This window comes from Platichthys flesus, chromosome 24 (assembly GCF_949316205.1).
Source record: "Platichthys flesus chromosome 24, fPlaFle2.1, whole genome shotgun sequence".
NCBI lineage: Eukaryota > Metazoa > Chordata > Actinopteri > Pleuronectiformes > Pleuronectidae > Platichthys > Platichthys flesus.
Genome location: NC_084968.1, coordinates 4889199 through 4902973, shown reverse-complemented (window position 1 = coordinate 4902973; position 13775 = coordinate 4889199). Strand labels below are relative to the sequence as shown.

Sequence of the window (13775 nt, the reverse complement as noted above, 5' to 3'; positions counted from 1 at the left end):
AATCATGTGAATGTAATTTAATCACTGTCAGGATAAAAAGATAATGAGTAAGAATTAAATGTTACATGCCTCATGTTCTCTGATGGACTCAATTATATATGGGCTTTTATAGCTTTGGTGTCACGTTAAATGCTAAATGCTATAAACACTTGTGGAAATCATTATTGTACCTGCACATAAAAATGTACAGGTAAATCGATTGAGAATATATTTCAGATGGGAATGAGTGTGATCTGAGAACGGTTTGGAGGAATTAGATGTAGAGATAGACAGATGAAAGATAAGAGAGAGACAGACAGGGGGCGTGCTAAAGATTAATGAACAGACGTGCCGCTTGTAGCGCAGGAAAATGAAGATGAACGATCCCCAGGTTCAGAGCCAACTGATCTTTTCATTAGGAAAAAGTACAAAAACGGGGGGAGAAAATGAGAAGAAAAGAAAGACAAAGAGGTGAGTGACGGATGAGGGACAGAGGGAGGGCGATGGTGGTGCGTGTGGTGAGAAAGAAGAGGAGACAGATGAACTGATCGAGACGGAGACAGAGCGACAGCTTTTGGGGTTTGAGACATTTGCATGGCAACGAGACAGGACAGGAAGAGCTGGTGATGGATGGGAGGACCAACGAGAGGTTACAGGGGAGGAAGGGAAGATGACAATAGTTGGACGGGAGCACGAAACGGAAGAGGAAGAGGATGGTGAGGCGGATGGGAGTGTGAGCAAAGTGAGAGAGAGTGAGGGCGGAAGGGGTGGGTTGAGGGGAGCTGCCTCTCGGAGAGACAGAGGGGATAAAGGTCGGAGGAGGAGGAGCAGGAGAGGAGAGGAAGGTGTATTCGGTCAGACAGGCTGTCATAACTAGAGCTGACTGCTCACCCTGACGCTCTGAACCGGCCTGACCCGCACTGCCGAGGACGCAGGGGGCGGCGGGATGAAAGGAGGGCGTGGACGTGGGGGATGAGAGGAAGAAGGGGAAGAAAGGAAAGTGGGGATGGAGAGCAAACTGTGCGAGAGGTTACCGCAGAGATGGAGAGACCTATAGATGTCTTTACTTTCAGACAAGAAAGTAGTTGGAGGTAATCAAACAAAGGTTGGAAAAAAAAGTGTAACAAAGTTACAAAACAGTCTAAAACACCTCGCTTTGATTTGTGGCTTTATTAAAACCCTCAGAAAGTCTTTGCTAAATCTTAATGCACTTAAGATACTTTTTCTTATAATACAGACATTAAGGATCAAAACTGCTGACAGGGTCCTCTTTCCTCCCTAAAACCCCCCTCAGCCGGATCTTCAGTGTAAAAACAGCTTCTTCAGGAAATTCCATAAATCTTTTTCACCAGAGACGTGATCTTTTTTACTTTAAATATTCAATTAACTGACAAATAACCGTTCATCCTTCCTTCCATTTCATAAAATCTATTCGGGGTCATAAAGTCTAGACATAAATGTACTTTTTAATCTGACAATGACTCAGTCAAAGTGGGGTGTCATGGTGGGATATGCTTGTTTCCATCCCAGCTTCAATCCGGTATTTCATGTGGATGAAAAACCCCAATAACAACTTATTTTTTATAAATCATAAAAATTATATGATTTTTTTCACATTATAACTAATGACTGACCAATGAGACACCCTGTGAAAAATGATCCACTTAATTACCTCTTTCCACAGGCCGACCATTTATCTAGAGAATTGAAGGCGGTGGAGTTGCTTGTGCACAAGAACAGACACATCAAGGATGGAAGGAAGTCCTGATGGAGCTCGATCCAGTGTGCCTCACAAACGATGCGCCACAAGGCAATATTGTGTACGCGTGTGAACAGACTTTATTTAAGACTCATGAATACTTATGGAACAGCACATAATCATAGTGTTAGACGCCACCCTCCGCTGCACTTGTATCCGTCTTCCTGGGGAGATGCAGAGCAAAGAGCCGAGGGGGACGATCAAGAGCCACCTGCTCGGAAATCAGTTTGGGAGTCAAGATGTTCATATAGCATAAATATACACACACATGCACGCACACACACGCACAGAGACAGTATAGGAATAACATATTTCATGCGTTATCCATGGTATATCTAATGCATAACAGAACAGTCTGTGGTAAGCTGCAAGAGTACATAAGCACAATGTGCCGCATGACACCTAAATGGTTTATGACATATTGCTTTTGAATTTGTTGCGTGTGTGTGTGTGCCTGTGCACGCGCGTGTGTTGAAATATCACCAATTAGCAGTCAAAAATGAATCCCTTCAGCTACCAAGGTAGTAGTATTTTGAGGCCCGGCTGCCATTTACAAACCTGCAGGCAAGCCAAGGAGGAGTTTAAAAAAAGAAAATATAAATAAACACATCTCCCCATCTTATTCCCATATCGGGCCAAACTCAATTCAGCGCAGTCATATTGAGGACGGGAGGTAACAACACTGCCAAGTTGTCAGATCGGGCGCCAATTCCAATTTGCTTTTCTCCACCACTCACATCTGCTCAAAGGCCGCTCGGAGCCAGCTCATTTCCCGCAAAGTCACCCAGACATTTCATGTTTACATGTGTCAGGCAAAAGCCGCCGATTAATCCTATTCTGTTTTCCCCAAAAAAATACTTTGGTCATAGGATATCTCTGTGCGCGAGCAGACTTAATATTTTATTTATCGAATTGCCCTCATCAGCAGAATGTTTTTTAGGGTCTTTCTGAATTCCCCTTCTTCAAAGTCCACCGATTGATTAGCATGTTTGTTTCATTGTAATTAGAAAGAGGGGAAAGGTGCGGATTGGTGAGACAGCCGAAGCTTTCAGGGGATGATGTGCGGAGGGATAAGGAGAAGTCACGCTTTTGTGAGCAAGAACAACAACTTAGAGATTTTAAGGGCCAGTATGTGGTCTGCAAACGTAATTACATTCACACTTCCAAACCACCGATGACACAATGCAATTTATTCTCCCGCATTCTGCATAGAGAGAAGTGGCGTCTGAGGAGGGGGCACAGGAGAACCGAGGCAAAGATCAGAGGGGGAACGTGGTTAAGAAGATCTGTCAGAGCACTCCATGTTCCCGTGTCGCGCTGTGTTGATGTTCTTCAAAACACGCTTGACATTATGAAATTCCACAGTGCAAATTAAACCCTTTCCCTCACTCTTTGGGCGCAGCTCTGGGACCCAAAATTATACAAACTGGTTCTTTAATCGTGGAAATTCCCACGGAGAAGCGAGCTGGTGCCTGGGTTGTTGCCGGATGGCGTGGGAGTCAGCGGATCATATATCACACATTTTTCTCGTGAGTTGGACCCCGGGGGTGCCGTAGCACTAATGCTTGAGATGGCGATGTATATGGACGGTCACATGGCTGCGGGGCAGAACACATCACAGGCAACTCTCTTCCGAGTCTCGGTGGACGGCTGTGACTCGCGATAAATGCAAGAGAGCCGCGAATTACACATCCTCTCTGCACGGTGGCTTGAATTTTTTAACCGCCATACAGTATGTATATGGCACGGCAAACCTCCACCACCGTGTGCAGCCAGGCACGACGTTTCACTGAGCCCTCACCCCCGTTAGGCTTTCCGATCCATCACTGCTCCAAATACCGACAGATACACAACGTTTACATGGACAACAATAATGCGTCTGTTTGATAATTATTGTCATCGTGATGTTTACAGGAGTTGTTAATGGGAATGCTGTGAATATTCGGTTGTCGTCATTCGATTAAGATGTACACATGTCTACCTACACAGTGCAGCTAAGGGCAGAATACTCCACAGAAAATACTGTTTACATGGCAGTGTTACTCCAATGAAATATAGATGACCATGTAAATGCAGTCACGCAGGGACTTGGCCAGAAGTCTCTGTTTATTGTTGCCTCGGCCAAAGGAGTTTTCATCTCTGTTTGTTTGTCTGTTAGTGAAACCTTTAAATTCTGTCCGACAGCATATTCAGGATTTTATTTTATCCTTTTATAACATTGTGAGACACGGCATTTTGTGGATCTTGATGAAAATAACAAAAAGAGATATTGAGGGGACTTGTATTCATGAGAGTGAGCAATTTGGTGCAGATCCAAATCCAAATCGGGATCTAGTGAATATAAATGTGGTTTCATCAGGGTACTGTTTGGCCTTGGCGGAAGTATACGCTCTACTGAGTGCCATCCTGGTTCATTAGTGTTTCAAGCTGAATTTTTTAAAGGGCAAACTCTGTGAAAGACTTTTATATAACTACATGTAGGATTTTGTGCGAAAAAATACAACAAATCTACTGCCTCACCTTCGAATGATCCATATTGATTTCCATGGACGTGTTAGTGTTGAACATTAACACTTTTCTACTTCACCTACAACTACTGGCCTCCTGCTTGCATACAGCGTTCTCCAGAGTTCATGTCTGAGGCGACTTTACAGTGCTTGTTCTACACAGAGCTCTTCTCTCAGACACACATCATAAGGTGCAGTTTGGGGCTCAGAACCTTGCTTAAGTACACTTCAACATGCGGAGCCGGGGATCGAACCGCCGACCTTCTGGTTAGTAGGCGACCTCTACCTACCGAGCCACAGGGGGCTGTTAATGGGGCCAGGCGTGAAAAACTGTAATAATATTGTGATAATAACGCATTTGGTTTGGGACCCCGAGTCAAGCACTGTGCATAAACACACACAAGGACAAAGTGGCTTCATATATTTTGTTCATTACTAATTCAGCACCCAGTTGTTCTGGGCAGAGTGTTGTACGTACAAACACGGACCAAAGCCACGCAGAGGGCACAAGAGGCCATGACGTGCTGTGCCGGTGCATTGGAGCGTGCAATGATGTGGCACACAAAACACTCTTTCCCTCCTTCCTTGTGTGTGCATGTTCAGTGCTACTATATTCAAACACCTCATGTGTGCGTTATCAAAATAAAAGCTTGTAATTCCTTTTGCATTTCATTCATGTTTCAGAGATTATAGTTGCGCGAGCGGGAGTCTCTGTGCACCGGTTTGAAGCAGTCATTCATTCGAGATGCGTCTCTGTTCCAGGAGTCTTCAGGATGTCGCCTCACACCGACGGAGAAAAGGCCCATTTTGACACGGCAGCGAGAGCCTGTCGTGGCACCACTCTAGAGGTGGCATCTGCCTCATTCAGAGCTCAACAGATTACAGGGCTTTCCATATGGAAACGTGGACGTTCCTGCGAGCGCCATCTGTCTCGAGGCGGCACCGTCCGAGGTCCAGACGAACAATCGGTACCGTCAGTAACAGAGAGCGTGAGCAGGCTGGTCAAGGTGGCAAGAACCAAACATGGCGAGTGGAGGAAGGATTCTCAGCCAGGTCCGGACATCCTTTTAGGTTCGCGAAAGAAGCTCCTTCAGGCAAAAGGTTCCACTGGTTGTGCTGGTGAACTGGTTGATTGGCCCCGGCAGCCTCCTAACGAGACGTCTAAACTGCTCCATCCTTGAAGGTTGGAGAGCTGGTAGACAACCCACATACTGTATACACCCACTCTCCTACATATTCATAGCTCCTTCCATCAGACAAAGCAACACCTATCGAACTATGTCAATATGGCACGAGTCTTGGTTTTCTTTGCATGGATACAGCTGGAAGAAACCTTTAACTTTTTTTTCTTTTACTTTTCAACATAAGCATCTGAACTTCTACTTGAGTAAAGAATGTGTGTACTTTTACCACCACCAGCTATGAGAAGCCTTTTCAACCTGAGAATCGACGGCTCATTATCTGTGAAAAACATGTAAAAGAACATCGACTTGAGGGGAAAGATTTGCAGTACATATTCCCTATCTTACCCTGGGCCTGCTTTAGGAGTGTGCATGTGCTTGTGCGTGTGTGTGTGTGTGTGTGTGTGTGTGTGTATTCCTTTCACATTTGGATGTGGAGAGAGTGGACGAGAGAGAGGAGGTGGAGCAGCAGAGGTATGCAGATGTAGCCTGGCTCCACATCTGTTGCTGCATGGGCCATCACGTTATTATGGCCGGCCTGCGTTTGGTGTGTGTGTGTGTGTGTGTGTGTGTGTGTATGTGTGTGTGTGTGTAGGCATGCCTGTGAGAAAGTGACCTACAGTCACATACGAGTGAGGACAATTTCTCCCTCTCCAGCCCTCAGCTTTCCTTTGTCCAACTCTACCTCCCTCGGCCTCCTCCTGTCCCATTATGTTATGTGTAAGTGCCACTGTGTGTGTGTGTGTATGTGTTTGTGTGTTTGTGAGTGCATGTGTGATTATGTCAGGTGTCCTTTTGCCTCTGTCATTATCATGCTTTTCCTCCTGTCAATCACGGCTGCCCTGGCCAACATTGTGGTTGACACCAAGCAGTCCTGCCCTTGACCTCACCTGCTGTAAAATGCAAATGACTCGTATTACCATTCATAGTGCATGTGTGTTTGTGTTTAAGATAGGAAAAGAGGGGAATATCGGACATGAGCAAATGGAGTACACACACACACACTCTCCTGGCCACAGGTGCTGTGTTAGTCAGGTTTGATTGGTTAATGTAGCGGTGAGGGTGTGATGGGTGTGATGGGGGTATGGGGAGAGTGAGGGAGATCCTGGGGAGAAGAGGGGAAAGGGGTGCTGCTAGCCAGCTGTGCCCCAGCCCAAAGCATCCTCCAAGGGAGAAGGACCGAGGGTTCAGCAGCTGGAGCCGTGGAATGATCCTTCTGTCTGTCTGCGACCAGGGGCAGGTGGCAACGGAGCCGGCTGGCATGGAGAGGCAAACGCAATGGAAACAAGCCAAACAGAAGCGAGGATTTTCTGTACACTGTGGTGGAAGCACAATGTACCACATGCTCATTAATGGTGGCCATTAAACTCAAAAGTACTGTCCAACCACTGTCCATGGTGCTGAATCTGGGGCTGTCCTGAGCTCTCCCTCATATTGTGTGCAGGAATCCCACAGAGAGTTTACACTAATCAGCATTAGAGCATGATAAGAAAAAACACTACAGATAAATACCAACACAGGATTATGGGATAGGGCCGAGGCTTATTTATGCTGACTAAAAGTAAAAAGAAAATGTCCATGTCAGACTATGAAACTGTCGCCAGATACCGCCATGATTTAGGGTTAGGGTTAGAATTATTGCTCCACTCCCCCCAATGGTTTAAGATGGTACTGCTGCATGTTAGCAGTTTTGTCAATATTCAACCATTTTCAGAAGCCCAAATTTTGGACAGGAGGCTCCCTCCATTTCCATATGCGTATCTAACAGAGAGCATAAGTAAATAGATTTTACTTGAACCTAAAACTCTAATAAAATGAAAGCTGCAATCAAGGAGGTTTAGCCTCTTTATCATACATTTGATACTGTGGATAGCCCGAAGTCTAAAATACATAATTTAATATATTATGTATCTGAGAGCCTTACCAGGATTCAATGCTATTTACCAGGAGGAAATCACTTTATGTATCTTTTAATAGTGTTATCGCCTCTAAAAGCTCTGGATGACTTGATTAAAATGGCCCAAGATGTTGGGTCTTTCTAACAAGTAATATTTGGATAACATTGCAGCGGAGGCACAGACACTGACTGATGGCAGCCACAGGAGACTGGGATGTAAAATTTCTGAAAAAACGCACAATTTACTGAACTGACACAAGCCTCGCCTGTCGCTCCTTTCTCTGCAACCCAAACCAAACAGGTGACAGCCTCCACTTCACAACTGCTCTCACAGGAATATGGAGAATTGCTTAAGAAAATGCAGGAAACTCACTCAGGAACGCTGAGGTGGAAGAAACGGGAAGACCAAGACACAGAACACAGAGCTATGGCTCATTCATTGTACACTACAGTGCAGCGGACAATTATATCCACAATAAATACAGTAGTATGCTGATGCCGTATGTTGTTGTGTATTGGCTGCCTGCACAGAGAGCGCAAAGGCAATGTTAGTGTTGGTCCTGAGACACGAAGATCATGTCGCTTAGCTCATGTATCATGCATCTGCACTCGCTCCACAGCCTGCCTTTATGAGTGTCAGTCTGAACGTAAAGATTCATGGAACCCCCCCCCCCCCGAAAAACAACTCCGCCATTCCTGTGAGAAAGTGAGTGGACCCAGCCGCACAGCGCCACGCGATGATTCAAGTGGTTGTCATCCCTTTGGTAATGATGATCCATCCCTGGCTATTATCAGCCCCTGGTTCCTCACTTACAAAGCTGAATGTTCGACATGTGAAGCATACATCAGCGTAATTTGTCCCATCACTCTTTTATGCCCTCAGATAAAAGGAAAACAGGAAAATATAAAAGTGAATTCATCTACTTTTATATTTGAATGCATGATTCGGTTTGCTTTTCATGATTTTCCATAATCAAATTAAGGGGGATTATAGGTCATGACCTACGAATGTAATGTAACTGAGGGGTCGTCTGGGTTTTCTTCTGAGCACGGGGGTGCCATCAGGCTCAACACCAGTTCACAGTGGAGTCTGATACTGGCCACATTTTAAGGGATAATGTAGAAACACCTACATAAAAGCATCTGCTCTAGAAAAGATCAGAATTGAGCACTCATGCTTGCAGTGTGAACAACGGGGCAAAAAGTGCCACATGAGTTTTAAAATCCTGACCCATCTTGAAATCGGGTGGCATCACGAACTAGGTATTCTTCTCCCTAATCTCAAAGAAGTCTTGAAAACAATTGCAACAATTGCACATTAATTGAATAAATCTTTATTCAAGAGCGTGGTCGATTTTGTAATACTCCTCCCATTAAAACAAACCCTTCTTGTGCTTTAGATTTTCCGCTCTTTTCCGGCCTGTCTATTCTATAGCAAGAACTTGAGGTGAGATTTTAATCGTCAGTCAAATATGTGTCAACTTTTTATCACAACTTGAAACGCTCTGTCACACAGGAGCTTCTTTTCACGGCCACAAAGGCTCAACCCAAATAACACAAGTCTAATCCATCATAACATGTGTTAAAGGTTTATATTTGTGTAACTTTTTATTTCAAAGTTCTACATCTGGGGTTAACAATGGGTGTTAGAGGGTTAAATGTATGCCATCCTTATGGAGGTAATGAATCAAAGTGAAAAAGCAGGAGGAACGTAGGGTGAGAGATCAAAGCTACGGACTCACAGAAATGGAAGAACGTCTGGGGAGCGGTTTGAAGGAATCTGTCAGAGCTGTCTGAAAACATATATGCGAGTGTGTCAATGTGTGTGTCAGTGCGGGAGGGCGTCTGCTGGCACCTCACCTGCCCATGGGAATGTGAGCCGTGTGTGTGTGTGTGGAACAAAGAGAGAGAGAGAGGTGCTAATCCCCTCTCAGAAAATAGTGGAACAGCTTGTCCTCTATCTCAAAGTCACAGAGTCGATATCACCCGGCACACACTCAGTACGACTGTGTGAGGCAGAGCATTTTTAAGGAGAATTCATCCCAACCGCAAGACATTCAATCCTCTGTGTGTGTGTGTGTGTGTGTGTGTGTGTGTGTGTGTGTGTGTGTGTTGCGGTCATTGCAATGAATAGATGGGCCGGCCTAATGTGTGCCATGTGCACAGAATTGTGCTCTAGATGAATGTCTGCTCTGGTGCACACTCAAAAACAGCTCTGCAGGTGTTATTTTTAGCATCACGGGCGAACGCAGCCCCTCTCTCTCCTCCCCCTGCTCCCTGCCCTCTCCCCCATCTCTCTCCCACCGTCACTGCTCTCATCTCTCAAAATCTCTCACCCAATTTCATGAGTGTGTATCTCCGCACACACACACACGCACACACACAGTGCATACAGTATGTCCACAAACAGCCCCAAACAGCGCTCGGAGCTCTGTTCCGCGCTCTTCCACCTCTCTGCTCTCATCACCACAGTTAACGTCTGAATGAATTCATTGTCTCACTTTCATCCCTCTTGCTCCCTCGCTCCTGGGCGGCGGAGGGATATAAAAAGCCCATCAGGGTGGAGGTGATGCATGTACTGTAAGCACGTCTGTCGCTAAGGCATCCGAGGCAAGGTCAAGTGCTCAGTGGCCGGGTGAAGCCTTTCATTACGTATTTAACTCGGCAGAATTCCCCGCAGAGACCGCCCGCTGCTCTGTCCGCCGCCACTTCAGCCGGGTCTGCTGCCGCCGCTGGAGAGACTCGCTGTCTGGAGTGCAGACAGGTACATTTCCATTTTAGTATAAGGATAGGGGCAGGCTTGTCCTGCTATGTCAATGACTCCACAGTTTGTGTAGAATAAGCATGTCAGTGGGAGCGGAGAGAGAGTGAAAAGATCACATCTCTCAATCAGTCAGCTGAAAAAAAAAAAAAAAAAGATAGAGTGTGTGGATTTCTCTTCCCTTGACCTCTATTGCTTCTATTCCTCTCTGCTTGTGCGTGATTTCCTTTTGTTTTTCCAGTTAATGCTCCCGTTTGAGGTCCGTGAATGACGCAAGGAGAAGGATTAGCAGAGAGACAGAATTTAATTACATAACTCACATGTTAAACACGAATCTAAAGTGACTCAATTTAATCCCAACAATGCTTTTACTGCATAATTTCAGTTTGACTGTAAATCTTTAAACCTGAGACCTGACTTTTGGAGCCATGATGGCCAAAGCAGACAAAGACACACCTGCTGTCCTGGCCGGTGCTGTAATGCACTAAATGTTTTAAGCTGTGAAAGGGTTTAAGATGGATGGACTGATGGCCAAGCTGCCACAGGGGGGGGGGGACAGGAGATCTAAATTGGTGGTAGAAATGGCGAAGCACTGGGAGGGAAAAGGGAAGTGTAGTGGAGCGGGCTGATGGAAGAGTAGAGCAGCGGACGCTCACTAGAGGGACGTGAGGTGGAGAGTCAGACGAGCTTGTGTGTTTTTTCCAAGATTCAAATTTAAAGGCATAAAGGAAGTAAGAAGCTGCACAAGGTTCACTCATTATACTCGGCTGCTCTGCCCGGCTTTATATTCTGTGAAACACTGGCCCATTGAGAATGTGTTCATTTAAATTTCCATCACCTAAATCCGATTCAATTATTATAGAATTCAGGCTGTTCCAGGGACATTTAGCCATCTAATAGACATCTTTTCTTAGCCTGCTTCAGGGTCACTGACAGAAGAGAAGCACAGACATTTCTGGACCAGGCTTCTCCAGCCGTAAAAGTTTGCCTGTGCTTGTGCCGGAGTTTTATACTTTTTAAAAAGTAGCAAAATGTCCAATCTCACGTTGAAAACTGAAAACAAGTCTGGGGCCTAAACAGAAATTAAATTTTGTATTCTCTCGGCCATCCTGCATCTTTCCACCAACTTTGGTTGATATATGTTCACTCATTTTTGTATAATCCTGTTCACAAACACACCAACCAACCAAGAAGCACACACACACACAGGGCTGAAAACATAAGCTCCTTGGGGAAAAGATTTCAATAATCAGCTGAGTAAGAGCACAGACATCTGAAAGCGAGGAAACACACTCCTGTCACACCGTGGTTTCCTGGCGGCTTCATGGATCTCACATTTTAGATTGCATTTCCTTACGCACTTGAAGCGAGAAGTGCTGATGAACTCAATAAAGATGCATTGAAAAGCAAACCCTTAAAGCAATTATATGCAAATGAAAATCTGTCCCCATTGGAAAGGCTGTGTAGGAGCTCTGCAAGAACAACAAAATGACATCTAAAAAAGGAAAGAAACGAAACAAATCAAAGTGAAGGAGCCTATTTTGAAACAGCTTCCAAAAACCTGCTCTCTTTGGCTAATGAAATATCTAATGCACTTAGTTTCCTTTGGTTAGCAGCTGCCTCCATAGAGGCATGTTCCCCCTCTCCACGCTAAATGACTTGGTCTCAATGGAGTGAGACAGAGAGTGGCGGGTAACAGGGGAGAAGTGGGGTGTATTTCCAGGGAAAGGTCGACAGGCTGGTGCTGGAGAGCTGAGGTGGAACTTGGTACTTGTCTACAGCAGATCACAGAGCGAGCTCAGCGGGCATTGGCCAGTAGAGCCACCTCAGGTACTTTACAAATCCTTCACCATCACTGTGACTCAACATGCATTGTAACAAGGTTTGGGCTTCAACTCATTAGCTTTAGGCATTTTGTTGAGTTTGAGGTAGCTACTAGCTAACTGAAGGCTAAGGTCACATGCTCACGGAGCTATGATGAGAGTGTGTGATGTTGACGAGACGCTTGATGTGATATTCCTGATGCCTGTTAGCAGGGAAACTGTTTCAGTACCAAAATGCATCACAAACCTGCGTTGTGACTCGGCCCTCCCATTATTCGTTTTCATATCTTACTTTTTTTATAGAATATATGAAGCTGCAAAACAGACGCCTCGAAGGTCGACAATGCAGGCAAAGGGTCGTGCCGCTAAAATCCCAGATCGGCATGTGATTTGCATGCTTGATCCCCTTGACTTTCACTCAGATGAAAAATCAATAACAAAGAGGTGGTCACGTGGAAGATGAGGTTAAAGGTGGGGCGACATCATCAATCTGTTTAAAGTCGTGTGTGTCTACCAGCTGCACCCATACGACTGATAAAAGATGAAATACAGATCATGTGCAGGCCACTCACGACTAAATAACCTTCTTTTAATTAAACTTTAATAGTCCTGCAGTTACTTGACAAGATGTGAAAGGACTCGAGACTCATAAATATCCACACCATAAACGTGTGCTACGAATAATTGAGTTATTATTTCAATAAAAAATAATGTGTGTTTCAAGCCATCGCCAGCAAAGACAATGAAGTGCAATAAAAAAACTGCACTTTAGAAATTCAAATGATTTGTATTTCATCCGTCTGTCTGTGTCCTTCCTTTTCAGACACTGAGAACTCAAGTTTTAAGAGAGTTTTCCAGATAAGCCTCAGGTTTTCAGCAGGCTGGGTGTCAGATTTTTTTTTTTCCTTTCAGAGGGCAGCTTAGGTCTGAATCAGTTAAAGAAATTCCAAGATTTCCCTTGGAGTGGTTGCAATGTGTTTGTGGGGAAAGTCAGCTCTCAGGATCAACAAGTGCACTGGTTTCCATTAGATTGACGAATTCTATCGATGTCGTCCATCACTGACTCGATCAATCCGGAAAATACAGAGAAATCGTCTTTGCAGTGGGAAAAGAAAGCGCCCAGGCCACTTACCCAGTACGCCGAGCCGGTAGTTCATGGTCACCACTATCACGTTGCCATACGCGGCGAGGACGCTGGCATCAAACATGTTTCCGGTGCCTTCCATGTAGGAGCCTCCATGAATGAACAGCATGACAGGCTTCTTCCTGCGGTCACGGATATCTACACACACACACACACACACACACACACACAGAGAGAGAGAGATTAGCGAGCAGAAAGGAGGGGTGGAAAAGTCAATAACTGTATTTATGCCTCTCATATTCTCTTTGATCACACATTGTGTTAGCTCCTAATATACTGTGAAAACAGCAAATTGCTCGGCTGGATGAAAACACAGTAACTGCACTGTTCCTTGCAGCCGGGAGTCATCTCTCAAAAAATGACTTTGAGGTAATTTCGATTTCAGGCAATGATTCCAGCAACAGGCAATAATAGGAGACACCCCTGCAAGAATCGAATCAAACGTTTCCTGATTAAAGCAATAACGCCTTGAAGAAAACCACAGGGTAGTGGTGTCGCGTATTAGAGCCAACTTGTGTCTCACGGCCTCTGAGAGTCTTCATGTCACCAGGACGCACGGATTGAGCTGCAAGGACGCGATCCTATCAATGAAAACCTGGTCCGACACGAGCGATTGGTTAAAACATGGAGAACGTGTGGAGCCAGTCATTTGCACAACAGCTCTTTTATTGTGACAGTGTCAAATGTTGGTGTCGACCCTTTGATCCACCGTGTGTTGATCTTG

General features: G+C 45.1%; 1 protein-coding gene across 1 annotated transcript in view; it reads right to left on the bottom strand.

Moving 5' to 3' along the window:
* nlgn2a (neuroligin 2a) overlaps positions 1–13775 on the bottom strand; it is a 161265-nt gene that overhangs the window by 38346 nt on the left and 109144 nt on the right. The window contains exon 4 of the mRNA XM_062384143.1: positions 13040–13189. Coding sequence (XP_062240127.1) covers positions 13040–13189 — 150 coding nt within the window. The remainder of the gene's footprint in view (positions 1–13039; positions 13190–13775) is intronic.